Source organism: Lolium perenne, chromosome 1, assembly GCF_019359855.2.
Source record: "Lolium perenne isolate Kyuss_39 chromosome 1, Kyuss_2.0, whole genome shotgun sequence".
Taxonomy (NCBI): domain Eukaryota; kingdom Viridiplantae; phylum Streptophyta; class Magnoliopsida; order Poales; family Poaceae; genus Lolium; species Lolium perenne.
This window is the reverse complement of record NC_067244.2, coordinates 47,710,470-47,733,972: the sequence shown is the minus strand read 5'-3', so window position 1 is coordinate 47,733,972 and position 23,503 is coordinate 47,710,470. Positions and strand designations below refer to the sequence as shown.

The window sequence follows — 23,503 nt, the reverse complement described above, 5'->3', positions numbered from 1 at the left end:
TTCATAGTTGTCGCTTCAGCACTTGGAGGATCGCAACTTCTTTATAGAGGGTGTCTACATGATTGGAGAATTCGGTCAAAAAAAATATTATCTAACATGAGTGGCTGCATAGTCAGAGAATTACCTTTTCACTACTTAGTCGTTTTTTATGTAATAAAAAGTGTTTTTTTACTCTTGGTTGAACGATTGTGTGTATTCTAGTTATGCAGAAGTCGGTTAAATTACATCAAACATTTAGAGTAATAATGCGCTCTTTTTGGGAAAAAAATCCCACAATTCAAACAAATTCTAAAGTTTTCTTAACATATGTGGGTATGGCAATGGGTGGAAATAAAGTTTCATCCTACATTACTAGTTGAAAGATAGTTGAAGTGGTTTATAAGGAAGATGTTCTAGTCTTTTAAGTGAGACCGTTGCCCGCCTCGCCACACATATATGCGCCGCGCGCGAGTTGAGGGAAACATATATTGGATATACGATTCAGAAACAACAGAATTACACATCAAAATATACAGTACAGAACCGTGCGAGAAAATCCCGACAACTAAAACCCACAGAGGACATGAACCCGGATACATCCACCGAAACAACCAAGTGAACTCAGCTCACTTATTATGGTGGAGATTTTTTTCTGCCGTTTATCTTAGTATTCGACGAAGGTGGCCAACTGGTGCCTCAAACTTCACAAGTAGTGGAAAGGCCAGGGGCTAGCTCAGTGCTGGCCAGGCAGCTTCTCCTTGATCTTGTCCATGATGCCTTTCTTCTCGCCGGTGCCGTGCGTCCCTGTGCCGGTCATCCCAGCGTGTCCCTGCTGACCATAGGTGCCGCCGGTAGCCATGGTGTCATGCGCTCCGGTGCCGGTCATTCCGGTGTGTCCCTGCTGTTCGTAGGTGCCGCCGGTGGCCCCGGTGCCGGTCATGCCAGTGTGACCCTGCTGTCCGTAGGTACCCATGGCTTGCTGCTCACCACCGTGGCCGCCGGGGAGCTTCTCCTTGATCTTCTCTTTCATGCCCTTCTTCCTCCTTCCGCCCATGCCGTCATCCTCAGACTACAAATAATAATCATTTTAAGTTATTTCCTACAGAGATATTGTGTGTGTACAAAACTGATGACAGCAAGAAGTATATATATACGCACCGAGCTGGAGCTGGAGCTGCCGGAGCGGTGCAGGATCCCGCCGGCCTTGTGCTCCTCCCTCATGGGCTGGAAATGCCCTCCGGCAGCCGCGCCCGTGCCGACTCCGCCGTGCCCTCCCATGCCGCCGGTCAGGCCACCGTGTCCGGCTCCGGCGATCGGGTTGCCGTACTCGTCGACGCGGCCGTGCTGCTGCTGTCCCTGGTACTCCATCTCGCACAAATGGCTTGCTACAGGAAATCTGGTGCTGTTTGCTTTGATTGGTTGGTCTACTACGCTGCGACTCGTGGGTGTGTAAGCAGGAGAAGCCCCGAAGCACTATTTGTAAGCTGTTTGGGGCGAGGGGATAGGGATTGTCGCGGATGAGGCGCCACGGTAGGGCGCTACGTGTGCTTGCATGGTTGGGTTGGTAGGCCGAAGCCGGTGACTAGCCAAGAATGAGAAGGGGACGTGTGGATGTATTATGTTCATGAGCTAAATGAATTTGGCGCCTCTGGCGCCTCTCCTTGTTCAAAAAAAAAAAAAAAAAAAAAGAGAAGGGGACGTGTGTAGGCACTGGGCGCGGCGGAGTCGCCACGTCTCAGTTCATTCTCGAAACATATTTAACTCCTTCTGGACTTCTGGTTGATGCATACTCCACCAATCGTGAAACTGAATCGGCTGGAAGAAAAAGATTGGATAACGCTTCAAAATATTCAGACATTTCTTCGAAAAAAATTAGTGAGTGTCTCAAGCGTTTATGTTAAAATGCAACTAGCTGAGCGACCAGTGCGTTCCCGCGATTATCTACCCTCATCATTAAAATATTTGATCGCTACGTCAAGCTCATATATCGTATCTAAGATTTGACAGCATTGTAGTCGAAAGCACACTTTAAAATAAATATGGCATTCGAGTTGACGGAGCAAGGTGGAGGCTCTCGGAGTCGAAGATCGATGACTTCCCTTCCACAGAGGGGCACTTCCGATCCAAGGTTTGAAGGGAGGTGTAGCGGCGGCGCGTCATCGGCACGTCTTGCTCGTCGTTGACGAAGACGGGATCCAGAAGAGCTCATTTGTATTTTTCCTCTTTGTACTGGATCTTTCCGTAAGAACCGTCATTTGATATTTTCAGGTTCTTTTTGCAAAAAAAAATACCTTAATTATGGGAAAGCTGATTAGCTCTTCACCTGGCTTCAAGCCCCTACAGAAGAAAAATTTGGTACTTACTATTTTCAGTATAAGAATCGCTTGAGCGGCCTCACTTCGCTCTTGTGTAAAAAAAGGTATACAATTGCGAAAAGTCCAGCAATCTATTCATAACAATTTTAAATAGTCATAAAAATCTAAATAGTAGTAGAAGAACACTTAAACATAATTAAAATTATAAACAGGTCTTTAAACCACCTAGCGATGACTAAATGCACTCGAGCAAAGCTTGCTGGAGTTGGGCAAAGCTTGTTATTGTAGAGCTTGTCGTAGTACATAGAAGTTGTCGTGCTAAGACTCCAAAGAGCCTGCGCACGAGAGCTGCATCCGTTTCTGATAAAGAGAACTATAGATCAGAAAAAACACCGATCAAATGCAGCTAGATCCGCCAGAGACAAACCTTCACACACACTTCAATGACGATATACGCACCCATTAGGATGCGAATTTAGATGTGAAGGACTTTATTCCATCTTTAGCGAGTTGTCACAGCTACACCTTTATAAATAGGACACAAACCCTGAAGAAACTAAAAAGACTCAAAAAATGAAGCCCTCTAGCAAACAAGGACTCGGATCCACCGCGTCTCCATGCATGGCCCGAAGGGCACATGAGACAAGGCATATTAGAGGCAGCACTAATAGCAGGCAAACCTTAATCACCCAGGACTATCTCTGTCATGACAAAGGGGTAACTGTGAGCACTTTGTGCATGCACCTAATGGTGTAAAATTTGTTTCAAGGAAGTTTTTGTTTATCATAAACAAAGGTTAAGTATCGAAAGGAAAGTTTTACACTTCTAAAAAGAGAATTGTTTGCATTGAAATATGATTTAAATTCATCTGTTATTAGTTTCCAAGAGCAGAATATTCCTTGCATTGATCAGAACTTGTTAAGACTTTTAGAAGCGAGGATTTTCGCAGCTTCTATATCTGTTAAAGCTAGTGAACCAAATGAAAGAGACTTACTATGAATAAACAATGAAGAAGGAACCAACAGGAAAATCAAGAATCTTCCATCCTGGGCTTAGGGTTCGTCTTGAAAATGGAAAATAATTCTCTCTCTCATCTGGTATCGCCACATGACTAGAAAACTAGTGAATAATTGGAATAGAATGCAATCTATCGGACCTTTCCCGATTTCTTTACTTTTCTTCGTTGGCTATTTTTAAAAAAGCTCTTTTCCATTTTACTTTGTTCATACAAGAAGTCTTAAAATAAAGAGGTTTTGTGTATCATACCAAAAGGTCAATGGCATTGAGGATACCAAAAGGTCAATGCCAACCTAGCGGGACAAAGGTCAATCATGAAAGGCTATGGCCGAGCTATAGCGGGACAAAAACTGTGTTCATTGACATATATCCATAAAAGTTGCTAGATTGGCACTCGTTACTATTGTAGCCTTTTAGTTACCCTACAAATTGTTTTTTCTTGTATTTAAGTCTGAGAGTATATACGAAAACTATTACAAACTTAACATGATATGTTGCATCAACACTATATTGCGTCGTTCATAATATTATTGTACTTTCTCCCTGATATAGATTATATCACGATTATAGCACCTTGGCATCAATCAGAATATTATTATTGCCATAAATTATTATATGACGGTTACTGTCTGGAATGTCAAGATAAGTTACTTCACATATATAGTTGCAAATGTTTTCTGCCATGATGAGAAATGATCATTATGTTAGTACATAGCTGGTGCTAAATCTATATTTTGTCCCGCTTTAGTTTTGCTAGAGTTAGATTTTGTTCCGCTACAATTTTCACATACTGTTATGTGTTTGATAATGCATAGCATGTCGTGCATTGGAAGATGACCAAAGCCTTGGATAATTCGTTGGTATGTATTGGAGAGTCATTGAAAATGACGATGATGCTTCGCTTGTGCTTTCTCCAAAGAAAAAAGTTTTCGTTGTCCGAAGGGGATGGAGGATAGCACGGGTGAAATCCTGCCTGTCACCCAATCCTTCTTCCTTGCTCATCTTGTCGCCACTTGAAGATGCAGGTAAGGAAGTTCCCACTGTTGGCGGACGCGGCTGGGCCGGTTCTCTTCTATGCGCAATTGTAATCATGATCATGTTGTACGACGATGGTTGCTGGAGAGGCAGATCGATCTAGTGTACGAAGCTCATCACTGGCGTGTTGGGAGATATCGATGTGCATTGGGCATTGTTTTGGGGACCGCAATGGGGATGTTGGGCTCTACTCTATATGGTAGACGTGCACATGTGGGCAGGAACGAGACGGCTGCACTGCCAGATCGTTTACTAGCTAATGCCCTTCGGTTGTTTTCTTTAGCGGTGTGGGTCTTGCACTAGTTTTTTATTTTCACACGTATGATAATGTAATGTTCGAAATGGAATTTTTGGTAATATAATTTCAGAATTATTTTGGTCATATTCAGACGCACACATAGTAATGTATCATAGTTCGGTAATAAAATTTCAATATTGTGCAATTAATAATTTCAGTTTTCCCAAGAAACGAAATAGGTATCTAACACGGGGAGTGATGTTTTGGCACATGGGAGCGTATGCTCCCTTTATCTTGAAATACATGTTAGACACATTTTAAAATGTCAAAAAAATTGAAACAAAAATTTCGCACGTACATCTTCATGTGCTACGCGCTCACAAAGTCGTTTCATGAAAAATCCACATGTCATGTGGCGTGTGTAAAAAAGACAAAATTCGGTGCTGAAACAAAGACTTGTCACAAGATAAATTTTCTCTTTTTCGCTTAGACTAAAAAAAATATCATTTTTTCGTGAAACTTGACGAATACACATATGTTATGGAGATGTACATGTAAATTTTTTTGTCAAAATTTTTTAACACTTGGAAATATGTTTTTATGGTAGAGGGATCATACGCACCCGGGAGCCGAATTGAGTTTCTGTCTAACACGATGCAACCTTCTCAACTGTAGCTAACAATGGAATGCGGGTCAAAAATATGTTCAAAGTTATGAAGCAAATCTTTTAAGAGCACCCAAAAAAGTTGGTAAGTCAATTTACAGTGCATGTACATGTAGTCATGTAGGCACTGAACCAAGGGGGCCTACGGATCAGGCCAGTCTAGCAAGGTAGTATTTTTTTTTTTGCTCTTTTCTTGATGTTTTACATTCTATTTATGTTTACCTTTTTCTTCTTTTCGTTTTTTCTTTTCTCTTTTGATTTTTTGTCTTGACGATTTTCTTATGTTTCTATTTTTCTTTTTTATACCATCTTCATTTTTATTTATTTTTTGCCTTTTCATTTTCTGATGACACAATCTAACAAATTTGGAGGTTACAAATTTTGCATTGCTCAGTACTTCATATTCTCACATTTGTCATTTTTGCACAACCAAGAATACAAGATACTTTGAGTTGAGATTTTGAACATTTATAGAACCTATCATTGCCTACATTCAGGATCTTATTCAGAATGTTTTGAAACTTTAAAATATTGTTTTTTAAAAACCAAAAAAATAAGCTGCATGTAGCTCAACCGGTCAACTAGGTCTTTTTTTCTGGGAAGGCTCTCGATTCAAATAGCAGCCACTTCCAATGTTTTCTCAGTAAATATCATCCTTGGGTGACCAGGTCCTGTTTGCTCTCAGTTATACATGTTCCGGAGGTCAGCTATTGATCACGACAGCAATACTCCAGCTTAAAGTGGAACCAGAAGGGTATAAAATTTCAAGGAAAAAAGTGAATCCCCAAGAACAAAATCATGCCACAACTGAAGCAACAAATAAACACCGGCGGTCCACAGCGAGTGGACATATATACATTCCAGGGGGGAAGCAACCGGATCGAGGCATGTAATTGCAGCACAATATGCATCAGATCGATCCACAACAGTTCTAATTCTGCAAGTTAGCTCGCGTACCTACGCATGTTCTTGATGTCAAGAAACCTCATTTGATCTTCAATCTCATCATCACTGCCACTGACATGCCTGCAGACGTAGTGGGACTGGGGAACGCTAACGTGTTCGCCGGAGTTTTTAATGTATGTTCTACTTGAAGATGTTTTTGTAGAACGAAATAATCTAATTGGCTTGTTGCGTGGAAAGTGCTCATAGTCACCCACTTTTATTCGGGCACACTTCTTTCGTAGATTGCCATCCATGTTGATAGGGCAACCGCGTATGTTAAGATACTCTAGGCCAGGGCAGTTCTCAAGGATGATCAACAGACCTTCATTCCTAACAGCCTCGCTGTAAAGCTCAAGGGAGCGTAGATTGGGCATTCCTGTAATTGCCAAGGCTTCATTGTCGCTGGAATAGCCTGCTTCATCTATCTTGTAATATTTTAAGTGCTTTATCAGTGGGCATGCTTTCGCGACAAGCTTGAGTAAGCCGGTGTCATTGATACAGACACAAGACGACAGCTCCAGCTCCTCAATCAGGGGGAACTTCTGTATGGCCTCTACAAATGCTTCATTGGATACACGGTAGCATGAGACCAGACGAAGGCTCTTAAGTAAAGGTGCCCTGCAAGGATGGCACATGGTATTAATGGCATTCAAATAGAAGAAGCAATGTTTCCCCCTTTGAATAAAATTTGAAGGGTGCAAATATCTCCTCATTTTGTTGTTGAGGAACGAATAAGAAAAATAGTCGAATGATTCAATTTCATCTCATTTGCCACGTACAACCTCCATTCCAAAATATATGGAGTATTTTATTTCGTTTGGACTACGGCTTTGTCCAAGAATTACTCATTTAACAAGTGTTTGTGTTAGAAATCATAATCATAAGTAATGTACTTTTAGATACGAATACAATGATATCAACTTTACATAGTATAAAGTACGTAATGATAGACTAATTATTGTTCAAAGGTTTGGTGGAGGCAAACGAAATACTCATTATATTTTGGAACGAAGGTCGTAAAGACCTTACTCTTTTTTTAACTATGCAAATAAGTTTTTGTTGTGCTTTCAAAGGCTTGGCGGAGGCAATCGAAATACTCCTTGTATCTTGGAACGAAGGTGATAAGACATTACTTTTTTTTTGTTGAGACTCTTTGAACGGCTGTGTGCATCTTAGCTATGCAGAGGTCGGGTGTAATTGTTTTTTATGAGTAATAAAGCGTTCATTATCAAAAAAAAAATGCAAACAAGTTTTAGTTATGCCTGAATTGCTGCAAGATAGCCTGCAACAATTAATTCTGAACGTTGGCATAAGAAATCTTCAGGGATATGTTTCCTATTGTTGGCATGTGAAGCGGTAAACATAATCTCCGGAATCATTCCTGTGGTTGATCAACTGAGTTATTAAATGAAAACCCTACGGTGGATGGCGCATGGTATTAAGAAGAGAAATCGTACTGATCGGCGATGAAGAGGAGGAGGTCGTCGTTGACGTCATCCTCTGCCGCGAAGGACTCGCACTGTCCCGCGCTCAGCCGCAGCGCTGCCTGCGCTATCTTCTTCAAGCTGACCGCCGGCGAGGAGCCTGGGACGGATTGGCCGCGCATATCTATGTGGCGCCACAGCTCGGGCTCGCCCCGCGCGGCGTGGCGCCATGAGCGGCACACTCCCGCCGCGCCGCCCAGCAGGAGCTCCACCTGGTCCTCCAGCTTGTGGAGGATGTGCAGGAGCACGTCCTTGGGCAGCTCCGCCCAGTCCCTTCCACATGGAAACGACATGGTGTTGAACACCGAGATGTGGAGAGCCAGGGCTTTCTTGGATCTTCTCCTGCGACCACCGGGAGCCATGGCCGCCGACGGGTGATGGCGGGAACCGCTGGACTCTGGTCTCTAGGGACCCAAGAGACAAGAATTCATCCCCGACCGCTATCCAGTAATCTGAATTTAGATCGATTTGGAAACTGGGTTGTCTGAAAGCTAGCGTCGCGCGCCGATTAAAACCCGACAGTGGCAGCGAATGTAACGATGGCCTGCTTTGTCTTCTTCATTAGATTAACGGAAATCACGACTATGGCAGCTTTGGTAACAGAGATCTTCTTTGTCTTCTTAAGTAGTACTCTAGATTATAGTGGGACAACATCACAACGGTAGCGAAGGTAACAAAGACCATCTTTTGTCTTATTTATGTAGTTTAAGGAAAATTACAACAAATAGTGCAAATGTAACAAAGGCCAATTCCCAAACAGGTTGCTACATTTGCCAAACAGGCTGGTATGAATTGCCGGATACCAAACGAGCTCTAAAGAATATATGCAAGAGGAAGATCAACACATTCTAAGAACATCTCCAGCCGCGTCCCCCAAAGCGTCCCCCAAAGGGATTTGGAGCGCGCCGGACCAAAAAAACCGTTCCAGCCGCGTCCCCTAAAACCTATTTTTGTCCGGCGCGCCCCCATACGGTGTCCGGCGCTCCGAGCACGTCCCCGTCCTACAGGGGACGCTCCGGGCACGCCGGACACAACGAAAAGCGAGGCGAACCGACGCGGGCCCGACGCGTCAGCGGCTCGGAAGCTCAGCCACCGCCTACGTAGCGACGGTGCAGTTGGCGGGAAGCGGAACCGTCGCATTCGACGCGGCAACCTCCGGAATGGAGTCGGGACTCCTCGGAAGAGCAACCGCTGCTCTTTTCGACTTCCGCGCCACCGTCCCGCGCTCAATAAGACCCGTACGTCGGCGCTTTTGGATCTTCACCGGCCGCATCCGACACCTCCAGCGACGATGACCTACATCTCCGAGCTCCCGTCCGACACCTCCAGCGAGGGAAAGCCTGCTGGATGGCGCCATTGGTGGGAGAAAGCTCCGACGCCCAGCAGCGGTGACGATTCCCTCCCGCCACTTGACAGCGCGGAGGAATGGCTGGGCGTGGAGGAGGACACGGAGGAACAAGGGTCAGAGGAGGCGGCGGTGGCCCGTGCGAAAGCGGAGGTGGACGCGAAGGCCAATACCGCCAAGGCCAAGGCGCAGCCGACGAGCACCGGCGACAACGAGGAGGACTCCGATGCGTCGGCCGACACCGCCTCTTCGGAAGAGGTGACGAGCAGGAAGCGCCACCGTGATGACGACGACGAGGCAGGGCCATCATCGAAGAAGAAGAAGTAGTAGTTTACAATAATTTATATGTAATTTAATTATGTTTTTTCGAAGTATTATATGTATTTTGTTTATGTTGAACCGATTTAAATATTAGTAAAGAGTTTTATTCTATCTATTTAAATTTTGGGGGCGGCGTTTGGGGGACGCGACTGGGGAGCGACGTCCCCCAAACGCGGCACCAACGAAATACATCCCCCAAACGCTCAATCCGGCGCGCTTTGGGGGACGCGGCTAGAGATGCTCTAAAGGATATATGCAAGGGGATGATCAAATTCAAGCAGGAAGATTTGGCATGAATGTACAATCGAGAGCAAAATGGCAAACATAACACATTATGCTACTGAACTTCCACCAGGTAAATGCGAGAGTAATACAAGTACTTAGCTGTAAGCAAAAAAAAAAAATCACCTAAATTGAGATGAAAAATCGAAATGATATAATATATGCAAAAGATGAGGTTTTTACAAATATCCAAACACACCCTCTAATACAGCATCCGTACATCTTATTTTTTCCAATATCTTCCTTTCTACAAAATGCAATAACAATTAAGGAACAAAAGCTTGTCAGTCCTCTTAATAACAACAATAACAAACTCAAATTAACAGTACACTGCGCGTAGTCTCCCCACCATGCCAGAACAACTCTTATCATATACACCCTTCTTCATCCTCCTTCCTCCTCTCTTCCAGAACAACTCTACAGGCACCGAAATACAATACTACACAGCGAACCATCATCATCCAACCGAGCTCAACTTCCTCGCTCAAGCAGCAACGCTGGGCTCAGCTGTCGGTGCCATAGCAGCCTCTGCTGGAGGAGCTGGGGTAGCAGCTGGAGCCGCGGGGGTAGCAGCTGCAGCAGCGGCAGCCTTCTCCGTCTCGGTGACAACACCGTTGGCAGGGGCGTCCTTACCAGGCACCGCTGCCACTTTGGCCCCGCCCTTCGCAGCGGGGGCAGGTGGGGTGGGCGGCTTCATGTGCGGGGGTGGCGTCTGCTTTAGCTTCAGCAGAATCTGGCGCATCCGGGCCATGTCGGTGGGCTTCCCTGGCTTGGGGCCCTGCACCACGACGATGCCGGGCTTCTTGTCCTTGTCCTTCTTGCCCGTCCTCTTCTCGATGTTGGCGATCTCGTGCGGGATCAGCTCCGAGATTGCCTTCCAGTACTGCTGGTCTGCACCCTTGTGGAACTTCTCCTGGTTGGATAGGAAAAGCTGACATGTGAAAGAAAAAAAAAACTGTCAGGTAACTATGTTGTTGACAAACAGCTAGAGAGAGTACATGAGGTCATGATCTTAAGACATAGCTTACCTTCTCCCTCTCGCGGTTCTGATCCTTGCTCGTCTCAAGGTTTAGCTTGCGCTTCTCAACAAAGCCCTTCTTGAACTCTTCTGCCTCAAGGATGATCTGGCTCCTCAGCTCCTTCTCGTGCTTCTCCTTCTCCTCCAGTAGGATTGCGTTTTGACTGTTCAAAGTTGTTGGTGTTAGCATCTATCTACTTTGCACAGGGCAGATGAAATCAAGCAATAAAAACAGCAGTATTTATTCTCTAGTAGCCACGTCTGTGCAAGACCATTAATGCAGCACCGGTATTGCAGTTCAGGATACAGAATAAGGCATAGAACAATTTATATGGAAATAATCTGTGGTCCGGAAGTCAGAACTGGGGTCATATCTCACATCTATATCTCATAATTTACTTCCTAATGGCTTTAGAGCAAACTAAAAATCTTGGTACACATGGGTTAAAATAGACAAATAGAGCCACTGCAGGAAACATAAGACAAACTACACTAGAAAGCAAAACACTTAGAGCATCTTCAGCCGCGTCCCCCAAAGCGTCCCCCAAACCGCGCCGGATTGAGCGTTTGGGGGACGTGTTTCGTTCGTGCCGCCTTTGGGGGACGTCGCTCCCCAGTCGCGTCCCCCAAACAAAAATTCGGAAATTTTAAACTTAACGAGATTCGACTAAGATTCGTCCAAACTTACATAGATTCGAACGAAATTTGACTAAATTTAAACTAAACCTAATCTAGTACCACTTGCGGCGGCCGGAGGCGTCGTAGTACTGCTGGAAGTTGTACATGTCGTCGGTGACGACCTCCTGCTTGACGCGCTCGCCGACGGGCTCGTCCTTCACCGCGCCGCTTGGTCCTGCCTCGCCGTCGTCGGTGAGGTCCACCGGCGGCTTGCCGGAGTCGCGGATGGACAAGGCGATCGCCGCGTCGAGGTCGCCCCTCCAGGCGTCCTTGTCGTTCATGGACGCCAAGAACGCCGCCCGCAGACCTGGGCAGTCCTCGGGGTCGTCGCAATAACGCCGGCGCGGACGGCCACGCGGCCATGCACGACGAGACGCGTCCCTGCGTCGCCTGGGAAAACAGGGACGCCATTAACGTCGCTTGACTAAAGGTAGGCGACGGGTTTTAGGCTTCCGAGCCGCTGACGCGTCGGCCCCGCCACTCCCCGCCTCGCTTTTCGTTGTGTCCGGCGTGCCCGGTGCGTCCCCTGTGGGACGGGGACGGGCTCGGGGCGCCGGACACCGTATGGGGGCGCGCCGGACAAAAAAGGGCTTTGGGGGACGCGGCTGGAACGGTTTTTTTGTCCGGCGCGCCCCAAATCCCTTTGGGGACGCTTTGAGGGACGCGGCTGGAGAAAAACAACATTCACATAATCAGGAGAGCTTCTTTGATTTATAGAAAGCTGTCATTTTGGACATGAAAGTAGTCAGACTTTCTAAACTTTGACTACCTATGCATTTGTTTTTCATATTTATATTTGATGACTGGAAGCCACGTGTATATTTGTCTCAGAAAGTAGCCTGGTTTGAAAACTAGAAAACCTTTAACATTATAAAAAACAGGCTTATGTGCATGAACATGACTTTGTACTTTCCACCATGATCTAGCAAGGCCAATTTCACTTCCCTATTGGCGAAAAACAAAGAATACAGCTAGACACAGGGTCCTAGGCATTCGAACTTGCGGTTTCATCATACAAATCCGGATGGACCTACTAAAAGCCTAGTTTTCAATGGCATGTTTAAAGCTTAGCGAACCATGGGAAGATGTTGCGGCAAGCTCAACCATTTTATCGCATTGACAAGCCATGATGCAAAATGTCGCAGCAGTTACTTCCGAGCAAGAAAACACGGATGCGCTGGCCATTGCAGTTGTACATCGATTGGTCCTATTATCCAGCTAAAATCATAGTCCATTGAAGCGGTAACTGCCATGGATCACATCATGATCTGGAACATGATGGCATAGCTTGTTTGCTGACCAAATTGTGTGTTGATTTGCTACCTATCAGCCAAGATCCTAGTGTCCTGAAGCTGCGAAGGCACTGGATCACATGATCATATAGCTGATCGAGCGAATCTACGCTACAGCAAGGTCAGCAGCTCGGCAATGTGAACCAAAAATGTAGATCGCCGCGCAGATCGGCAGATCTAGGACCCCCAACCAACCCACCACGCCACGATCTAGCAGAACAAACCACGGAGCCGGCCGAGACGTGGGTTCTAACGAGAGAGGGAAGCAAGCAAGGGGCGTACCGGCGCCACTCGCGGAGGATGATGCCCTCGTCGTGGCCCATCTGGGCTGGGGGCGGGAGGATTGGCCCGGCGTCGTGGGAGCCGGTGAAGAGGCCTTCGTCGTCGTCGGCGGCGGCGGCGTAGTGGCCGTTGCCGTTGGACTCGGGCATGCCGAAGGGGTGCGCGTCGGCGTCGGAGCGGAAGGCGTAGGGGTCGGGGGAGGCCGGGACGTCGGCGGCGGAGGGGGAGGCGGGGTCGAAGCTGAGGAATGGGGAGGAGTGGAAGGGCGCGGCGGCCGGGGAGGAGGCCGGCGAGTCGAAGGCGGTGGCCATGGCGTCGGGTCGGGATCTGGAGCGAGCTCGGATGCAGGGGAAGGTGGTTGTGGTGTGGTGGTGATCTATGTGGCTTGGCGTGGAAGAGAGAGGAGTCTGGAGAGACAATTCCACTCTTCTCGTCAAACTTCAGCACAAAATTAAAGATTTTTCAAATTTTTAGACGGATCTGACTTTCTTTTTTTTCTTCCCTGTGCTGAACGGGATGCTTATAGATTCAATGGGTCGATGCAAAACGGATGCGGAGCGACTATTTCAAACCATGCAGTTGAAATATGCGTTACACTATGCCTAGATTTAGCGGCGCGACGCATAGTGACCGAGTTGTCCGCTGAGACGTAAACGCTGTCCAAATACGTCGTGTATGCGTCTGCGTGGTCGTGCCGAGTGATCTAGTATTCCAACCCTACCTCGCACAACAGGAATAACGAAATCGACCGTGCGAATTTGCTTCCTCTTCCCGTTCCTTGCAGCCCTTGGTGATGCCGCCACCCCACCCCCACCCCGGCGCACCGCAGTGCAATACCCAACGTCTGTCGGCCCTCGTCGGGCCGGAGTACATGATCAGAGCCGGGTAGAATCTCTAGCCCCTTGACCGCATCTTCCGCGTCTTTGGTGGGCACCTCCCTGCTACCCGCCTCGCCGCTCAGGACCTGTTCGGACAACTGCATCGGTAGGTTCCCGAATTCATTTTGGGGCGCCATTGTAGGCCACCATTGATTCGTAGTTGCTACCCACGGAAATAGACAAATAAAAGTCGCTCAAGAAGTTCCGCAAATATCGCAAGATTTATGGATTTGGCATTCATTATTTAGCATGGCCGGTTCCAACAATGACATCAATGTGATGCACCGCTCTCCGATTTTCAACCGGCTTATAGAAGGCAAAGCTCCTCATGTGAGCTAAGAGATCAACGGAAATGCATATAACAAGCCATATTATCTTGATGATGGCATCTATCCTGACTGGGTCACACTGGTGAAGATTATCCGTAATCCAAATACGGAAAAAACGAAGAGGTTTGCCAAGATGCACGAAGCTACCAGGAAAGATGCAGAGTGGGTATTTGGTGTGCTTGAAGCTCGATGCGCAATTCTTCATCGGGATCATGCACAACATGATTGTTGAGGATGAGTGTCCTCATGGCCATAATGAGCATATATGGATTTTCACGGTGAGCTGGTTGCGCCAAATCCTGGGGAATCAAGCTGGCAGAATTATCTGGATATAAATGTGGAAGTCACTGACGACAACATGTCCAAATGCCTACATAAGGATTTAATTGAGCACCAGCGGGTATTGGCTAGCCACGAAGACATTGAGTAGTCATCAATATCACCTCATTTTCATGTAGACTTTAAATATTTAGATGCAATAAATAAGTACTTTAAACCTATTTATTTTGGTGTTTGAACGTTAAATTCTGTTTCGGCGGGCCAAATGCGTTGGGCCGCTGGGACACCTCTAGACGCAAACGTGCATGCGGTAAAAAGTGAATATTTTCATGTCTGCGGGTCGACGCAAACAAACGTGTGTAGCCAGTTTGGACGTCTGATTTACGTCGCCCCTTTGGAGATGCCCTAACGGCGAAGCCCAAGCTGTACAACGGCAAGACCACCAAAGATTTTAGCCGTAGCCCACTCGACCCTACAGTGAGAGAGGATGGACGATGCCAAAAAAGTTAGATTTAATTTTGTTAAATAAAAGATATTTTAAGTTTGTTTAAATTTAGATGTATCTAAACATACTTTAATGCATAGATACATTCATTTAATAAACAGAGAGAGTAATAAAGTTTCTAAGAAAATTTATATTTGTTAAGGGCGAGTCTAGGTCTCAGGCGACTGAGGTCTCAGTCGGCTGATGTCATGTGACAAATCTCAGTTTCAATATAGTTGTAACTTATAAAAATAGTACTAATTATCAGTTTCAACCTAGTTGAAACTCATTAAATTCTTAGTTTCAACCTAGTGGTAACTCACTACGTTCTGCACAAATCACGAGGCAAAATTCAAAGGCTAAAAGCGTCGACTGATACATACTAAAAATCAGACGCCTAATTTCTAGCCATTCCGATTTGTTAAAATGGCCGAGCCAGAAGGCCATTATCTTTAGGATCCATGGACAAAGCATCAGTTTTATGGTCAACTTGGTTTAAATTTGGGCCTACCATTTCCCAGATGGAATTGCCATGTCCGTGAATCATTTTGTGTGTGTGAGGTGGCTGGTTTGGGTCACATGTTTTGGCCCACATGATGCAATTGGCTCTACGGTGTCACGGTTGCTGCCAAGTTATAAATGTCTTCTTATGGCGACTCGAGCACGAGTCTCTCCCATTTGGAGATGTTTGATGCCATCAACAAATGGCTAAGACGAGCTCATGCTCTATATGTGGTGAGTAGGATTCTTGAAGACACTCATTAATTGATTGTACGGCCACTGAATGTGTTTCGGGTCTTGCTAATGAGTACTTGGTCGAACACATGAGCGGATCGGGAAGACCCCCTCGGCAAGGCAATGCTTGCTTCTTATGTTGGAGTCACTATCTCCTGAGGAGTTCGTAACGACGGCAGTGGCAATGTGAGCAATCGGGTACGCAAGAAGGAGAATATTTTTATGATGAATTCCAATTCTCACTATCGACACAATGGTTTGTTGAGAGTTTCTTGAGGGATCTCTCTGGTTTCTTCTACCAGGATTTTGAATGATAGAACTAGAGCTAAACATGTACATCCATCAAAAATAGATACCACCGCGATATGGATTCATGAAGATCAATGTTATGTGGTCGTTTCCAACACAAAAATTGGTGGTTATGTAGGCACTCTTTTAGGGGGACATATGGTGTGTTCTGTGGAGCATCGACATTGGCGATCAAGGGCATCTCCGACCCTCGAGGTCATGGCATGCATGGAGGCAATGACACTAGCAGTTGATTTACACCTTCAACATGTCATTGTGGTTTTAGACTATCTCCAAGTGGTTGACAATCTGCAATATGAATATGGTTGAAGCTATAGTATGATCACTGATGAAATAAAAGCATGGATGTGTTTGGGTTCTTGCTAATGAGGAAATGGTCGGACACATGAGCAGATCGGAAGACCCCTCGGCTATGCAATAGTTGTTTCTTATGCCGGAGTCACTATCCACGACGAGTTTGTAACAATGGTAGTGACAATGTGGACAATATGGTACACAAGGAGGAGGATTTCTTATGATGAATTTCAGTTTCCACTTTGGACACACATGTTTGCTGAGAGTTTCTTAGGGTTCTCTCTGTTTCTTCCACCAAGATTACGAAGGATAGGAGTGGAAGTTTCTTAAGGCTCCATAACTTGATTACGATCACCACTTGATGTCATCCTCTTATGACATATATGAGATCTTACTTTTGATGCATGTCCATGAAAAAAATACATAACCCATATAGAAAACACAAAGGCTCATATATAATGGTTAGCTCATTAAACATAATTGATAAAGCTTACCATATCGCACGATCATATGATCTTATGTGGTAGATTCTTTATTCTTCATGAGTTGATCAACTTAAATACTATCTTCAGTATTTGTTTTGGTTAGCCTTGTATCTCCTCAAACTCTATCATAGTATCTCTGTGTAATGTCCTAGGTTTAGAGACGATCGAGGGGTAGATTTTAGAAAGGGATGTGCATTGCATGGTAAATTCTGGGGAAATTTTGCGCTTTTAAACAAAAACTGTATCGAAGGGGGACAAGTTTCTCTCTCGACACCTTACAGGGTTAGGGTTTCGAGAGTGCGACAAACTTGCATCTCACTTCACTAGTTTAGGATTTTGAGAAGAGAGGGGAGAGTTTGCATGATTGAATTCTAAATAAAGTGACATGGTTGAATTCAAACCAATGATGAATTTGAATTTCAAATTCAAATATTAAATAATTACTCTAAATAATGAATTGTGAGGAAATTCATTAAGTAAATTATAAATAATAAACAATATGAGCAATTAAAATAAAGTAAAGCTCATTAGGGAAAACTTTGAGCTTTATTGATCATCACACAATTTACATTGTCATTACAATATTCTTAAGAGAAATAAATGATTAATACAACACATTACATAAATGGGAAAAATAGAAGAAAGAAAATAAAAGAAAATTACAAGTGAACGATCTATCCTAAACTACACAAGATGATCATCATGGAGATCTTGCCAAGAGGATCTTGATCTTCATCCAGAGTATCACATTGTTCCCTGTAATCACACAAACAAAGACCAAAGACAAGTGTTATGCCAAGTGGCATTGCCACTTGGCAGGTTAGCAATAAAATGAGAAGTTGAGAGGATATTATCAAGATCAGCCGAGCTGATCCACCAAATGGACCAAGTTTCAACCAGGAACCACACAGGCAGCTCACAAGGCAGTGTGCATGTCCACCAGCACATACACAGCCAGGGAGAGTCACCAAAATGACCAGGCCAAGCTGTCGACCAGGGAGAGCAAAAGAGCACCATATTTAAACTTTTCAGAGCCAAACCCTAGCCATTTGCTTCATCCAACGACAAAGAACAGTGGTAAGTCACCAAGAACACCAAGAACAGCCTAGAACAAGAAGAACAAAGGTCTTTGTTCAACCTGTCCAACCTCACCACTGAACCAAACCAAGAATCACAAGCCACAAGGAGGAGCAGGGCAAGTCAAGCAAATCACCAGAAGCAAATCCTCTACAACAACACTTTAATCTAGGAGCTGGAGTGAGGTATACACTTCATCATGAACAAACCAGATGGTTTTGTTCATAAATTGCACAGGCATGATCTCAAACACACCACAAGGGTAGAAACCCTATATGTGAGTCATCATATGGCTACTGGCCAAATTGGTGCAAGTGAACAAGAGAGAAACAAATAGGAAAGCACCACAGGAACATTGGCTATGCCAAACCAGTGACATAATCAAAGAAATCCAACAAGGGATAATCCTATCTAGCTAGTCAGTTTCACTTAGCACCTATAGCCACTACACCATCAGACAGATAGACTATAAAGTGTCTATTCTTGTTTATCAACATCAAAGGAAACTGGAAAAACCACAAGGATTCTTCCAGTGAGATATTTCCCAAATCACAGCAAGCCAACACAGGTGGGAGCTACCCTTGCAAAGCAAGGAATTGCCGACAGGCCACCTCAACCACTTTACCAAACCCCACGTAGAAGTTATGCATTAATATCATCACCCAGATGGGTTCAAAATGGAGCCAGGGTTCCCAACAGATGTTGGCATCCTTCTAGCTCAATCAAATTAACTGTCAGATGATCACAACTGCAAGCAGTTCACATCAATTATCCATTTAGCCAAGCAAGACAACACAGATAAATGAATTTATCAGTAATCAATACACCAGAGCCTTGCAGTGGATCCAATTGATCACTGCAAGCAATAGTAATTGCTTGAGCCAACCACAGCTCACACTAGCACAGGTATGTGTGTCACACAGACACCAAGAGGAGCATCAAATAGGCACTGACACTAGATAGTGAGCAAAATAACATGCAACAGATGATCACTGGATCATCAGTGCTTGTCAAACTAAGCAAGTGCTTGTCAGAGACAAACCTGACATCAATTCATGAACTACATAAAATAAACAGCCACAGATAAGCAACAATTGAATCACAGACTAACCATAAACCATTTTTATGATTGTATCCAGAAGCACTCCATCAAAGGATGGAGCTGCCAAGTCAGTAACAATGCTCAATTGAGCATGATCATGATTTAAAGCACAGAGATAGCACACCAGGAACACTGGCACTTGCCAAAGGCAAGGATCATGCATTATGATCAAGCCAGGGAGAAGTAATTGCACACACAGGAGAGGCAGAAGCAAGATAGCAACAGCAGTAATAAATGAATCAAGCAAAGCATCACAGTATGCTCATGAGCAAGAGCTCATGAGTTACAACAGCAAATTATAGAACACAATAGCATAGCACAGTAGCCAGCATCCATGGCAAATGCACAGCAGTATCATGAACAGCATGAGCAAGCATGGCAATAGTAACACAGCAAGCAGCATACGTAGCAGCAGTGAGCTAAGCGCAGCAGAGCAGCAACAACAGCATGGCAGACCTCCACAAGGAGGAAAACCATGGCCAGAGCACATAGAAGGGAAGGAAGAACAAGCACAGAGGGTAAGAGCGAGGCGGCGCATGTACCTGGAGCGAGCAGACGGCAGGCGTAGCCGTGGCGGCCACGGCGGCGCGCGCCGAAGGCACGGCGGCACTGGCCGTGCCAGGCCAGGCTCGACGAGCGCCGCAGCGCTCCGCACCTCGGCGGCGAAGGCCCGGCGGCGCCATCACGCCTGAGGCGCCGGTGAGCACCGCACCACCGTGCGGTCAAACAAGAGGGGGATCGGCGAAGGGGCGGCTAAGAACCAGATCGATGCCGTGGATCTGGTGCGCCGTCGCGTGGCGGTGCAGATGCGCCCCATGGCGAGGGCCATGGCGGCCGGAGATCGCCGGAATCGGCCGGCGACGATGCGGGCGACGCGGGTCGCCAGAGCGAGATTGAGGATTAGGGTTAGGTCGAGGCGGCGCGAGGTGGTGGGCGAGTGAGCGACCGCTCGGGTCGGTTGGACCCGAGCTGGTTTAGCCCAACCCACTGGGCCAACCTGACAGGTGGGCCCAGGGGCAAAAAGGACTTTTCATAATTCAACAAAAACATGAAACTTTGAAATTCAATAGAAAATTATTAAAAGCTCTTAAAAATAACTTAAAAATATGAAAAACGATCAGCATAAAATTCTCTATTTAAATAAAATATCAAAGAGAATTTTTGAAGACAATTAAGAATAAGTCCTATTTTGATGATTTAAATAATCATTTAAATCACATACCTAATTTTCTATAATGAAAATAAGTCCATTAATGTATTTGGACTTTAAAAACACCTTGACAACATTTCAAGGTTGTATTTTACTATAAATCAAGTATCCTCAAATTATTCTTAGTATTAACCTCTTACATGAAATAATAACGACATCGGAAGGGGGGAAACAAACCCTAAAAATGGAATCATGCATAATTGCTTCTTTAACCATTGCCCTTATCGGACAATGATGCTATTTTTCAGAGACAGAGGACAAGGGTCAGTCCACACCTTCCAACTGCAAAACTTTGCAGTGTTGTGCAAGTTCATCACTTGCTCATGTCATTTGAGTATTTTTATCAAATTACTTGCAAAGTATTATGGTTATCACTATTGCACAAAAATCAAAACCACTACTTTCATAACTATGAATATGACTATGTGGTGGGCAATGGAACCATGGATTGTGTTGATATGGTGGAGGTTCCATTGCACGGGTTTGTATCCATCTAGGATTAAACAACAAATGTCGCCAGTGATTCTTGTGCCGTAATACCCGTGTTAACCATAAGATCCGGAGTGGGACGGAGTAGTCAAAAGTGTTTCCACCTCTCGTTCATCAACGGATGCTCATTACCGGGTGCTCATGATCTTGCGAGACTTGATGCAGGGGTGGGAACCCGTAGAAGTCCCAACGGTAATGAGGTCTATGATGGGTTGCATCTGCCGGCGTAGGAATGTATGGTAGAGCCCTGCATTGACGTCGTGGTCGGAGTCCACCCTGAAATATATGGGGATAATGGGGCCGGCGTGGACCCAGGGTCGGAGTATGCAACAAAGGGTGGGTGTTCGAGGTAGCGGAGGAACATGATTGGCTAGACCTTATACCGGGCCTCACACCAAAGGAAGTGTGGACGGGAAAGCTGCCCGGTTGGCACCAAGGTTAAGATCTCTTATGGGTAAAGCAACACACCTCTGCAGAGTGTAAAGAACTGTGACCTGTCACTCCCTGTTCCGGGATTGAGGAACTGCGAACGCGGCCGGAAAGGAGCTCCATGAAGTTCTAGTAAACCGGTGAAGGCTGACGGACATAGCTCTTTGAAATAAAAGCAATCTCTTGAAGAAATGTTTATCAAAACTTGCATTGGTATTAGACTTTCTGGTCTAATATCGTAGTTAGTGCATTAAACACCTCTTATCTATAATGAACTTGTTGAGTACGCTCGTACTCATACCACTCTTAAATCCCATGCTTAGATTGTCTGAATCATCTGGAGGAGGACTACAACAACAATGAAGGAGCCGAGATCATCGGCTACGAGGAACCAGACCTCTCAGGAGGAGTTGAAGGCGTAGACTATCTCATAGTCTACGGATCCGGGGAGGCTTCTGGAGGAGAACAAGCCTAGAGATATCTGATGAGTAGTAGTAACCGAGCAGCCCGAACTCTTAGTATTTAGCTGCTCGATGAAATAAATGTTTAGTTTAATGAGACTCTTGTATTGTAAGTTAAGTTGGGTTCGCCTCGAACCCAGGAGTGATCCTCTTAGGACCCAAGAGGAGCTCCGAGACGATATGTGTATGTTACTTGTAATAATATGTGAATGAGTTATGGACCTGCTATGTTCTGTTGTACTACTCTGAGGGATGTAACATTTGCGGAATGGTACTTCGTGAATGTTATATCAACGACTGGCATACTACAACATGCAGTGGTATGCAGGGTCACCACAGTTGGTATCAGAGCAAAAGCTTTGACCTTAGGTTGGAACCTAGTAAATGGGACCAAACGTTTGGAGTCAAATAGGATTAGTAAAGAATTCTCTAAAAATATGGTGTATATTCAATTGAGAATACAACAATCATATCTTTTAGTGCGATAATTCTTTATTATCTCTATTATGATGCATTATTACTAATCTTATAATCTTTCTATTTCTACAGCCAACATGGCAAGTTCACGACCAGGAAGAAACGTGAAAGTTATGGATTCCACACTAAACGAATACCAAGGAGGACTTGCAGATATCTTACGAGCCATGTTACTGGAATTTGGGTGCGATCCCCAGATTCCAGTAAAGAAATACATGTTCTATGATGGTCCGGTATTGGCCAAGTGCAGGGTAGGACTGCGACTTCCCGAATCTTTGGGAATGAGCGTAGTCATGCCAGCTGGAGAAGCTAGGACAACCAACACAGCCTACCATATAGCTGTTATGAGAGCCATAACCGACATACGGGAACATAAGACAAAAGAGCTTATGGATTCCGAGTTCTCCCATATTCCTCATAATCAGGAGGAAGAAGATCCCATGCTCAACCACTACAAATATGCTAAACGTAAACCCATAGCAGCGGCAAAATATATGGATAATAGCCGCAACTTCATATCATTACTCTTTCAGCTGAACCATCATCTGATAGGAGCAATTGATACGATGCTTGAGGAATTCACTGAACCCAAGGAGGAGAGTAGGGGAAAGAACCTATGGAGAATGTGGTGCACACACCAGTTTATTCAGCTGGTGACTACATCAGTATTGATCCACTTGCACGTGAACCTACACCTGTTACACCTGGGAACTATCTGGGTAGTTCCTATGGGGGATACGAGGGCGGAGAGGAATCCGGAAACAACCAGCGTTCCGAGACTCCTATCGAGAATTCCAGGGGTTGGCGTTGGGGAGATGATACTGGAACCCATAGTACTTCTGTGTATTATGATGGGGATATGAATGATGACGCAACAACCCAGAACCAGAGCTATCCTAGTAATGAAGGAGTGGATGGAGGATATCCGACACAGGTTGAGTCGGGTATGAGTTTTGGTAACCCTTATGGTGGGGTTGCAGGGGAGTACACCCGATGGGTGGACTATGATGCACTCAACGATCAGTTTGTGAACACTGATTTCTCCTTAGGATCATCATCTGATTCGGATTACAAGCCAACGGGGAGACCTTATGTTCCAGGGTCTATCAGGAGGACGACACGTTCGACCGGACGGAAGCCTGGAATGTACCGGGAGTGAAGATCGACTAGAGTCCACCAAGGGAGGCGAGGCTATAATACACAAGTACCACGTGTATTATAGTTTGTAATATTTGTATAAATTTGTACATATACTTTAATAAGTGAGTTTGCATACTCACATCGACTTGAGTATTGTAATAAGACCACTTAAGTATGTATATACAGGGTATATGTTTTGTATGATTTGGATTTGCTTCTTGATTTCCATTGCGTGACTAGTTCTGTGCACAAAGTTGAGCTCAGAAAACTTGCGCATGGAGTAATTATGAGTATCATCTTGTGTTGCAGAACTAGGGGGTTATGTCGGGAACGTTAGGAGACGAGACTGAAGCACAGCGCATGGAGCGCGAAGCAAAACAAAAGGAAGAGGCTGAGGGTGCAGCCAGAGATCAGTTTCCACCACCACCAC

General features: G+C 45.2%; 3 protein-coding genes across 3 annotated transcripts; all 3 read right to left on the bottom strand.

Moving 5' to 3' along the window:
* Positions 1-451: 451 nt before the first annotated feature.
* On the bottom strand, positions 452-1,438 carry LOC127348908 (dehydrin DHN4-like). Its single transcript, XM_051374770.2, has 2 exons — positions 1,138-1,438; positions 452-1,048 (listed from the first exon to the last, which is right to left on the bottom strand). Exons 1-2 carry the CDS (start codon positions 1,345-1,347, stop codon positions 713-715), a joined length of 546 nt encoding a protein of 181 aa, XP_051230730.1. The 5' UTR covers positions 1,348-1,438; the 3' UTR covers positions 452-712.
* A 4,754-nt stretch (positions 1,439-6,192) lies between these two features.
* LOC127330879 (putative F-box/LRR-repeat protein 9) lies at positions 6,193-8,039 on the bottom strand. Its single transcript, XM_051356951.1, has 2 exons — positions 7,651-8,039; positions 6,193-6,811 (listed from the first exon to the last, which is right to left on the bottom strand). The coding sequence occupies exons 1-2, from the start codon at positions 8,037-8,039 to the stop codon at positions 6,193-6,195; spliced, it is 1,008 nt and encodes a 335-aa protein (XP_051212911.1).
* A 1,717-nt stretch (positions 8,040-9,756) lies between these two features.
* On the bottom strand, positions 9,757-13,288 carry LOC127348896 (clathrin light chain 2). The gene is made up of 3 exons (XM_051374761.2): positions 12,896-13,288; positions 10,654-10,807; positions 9,757-10,556 (listed from the first exon to the last, which is right to left on the bottom strand). The coding sequence occupies exons 1-3, from the start codon at positions 13,204-13,206 to the stop codon at positions 10,110-10,112; spliced, it is 912 nt and encodes a 303-aa protein (XP_051230721.1). The 5' UTR covers positions 13,207-13,288; the 3' UTR covers positions 9,757-10,109.
* Positions 13,289-23,503: the final 10,215 nt, after the last annotated feature.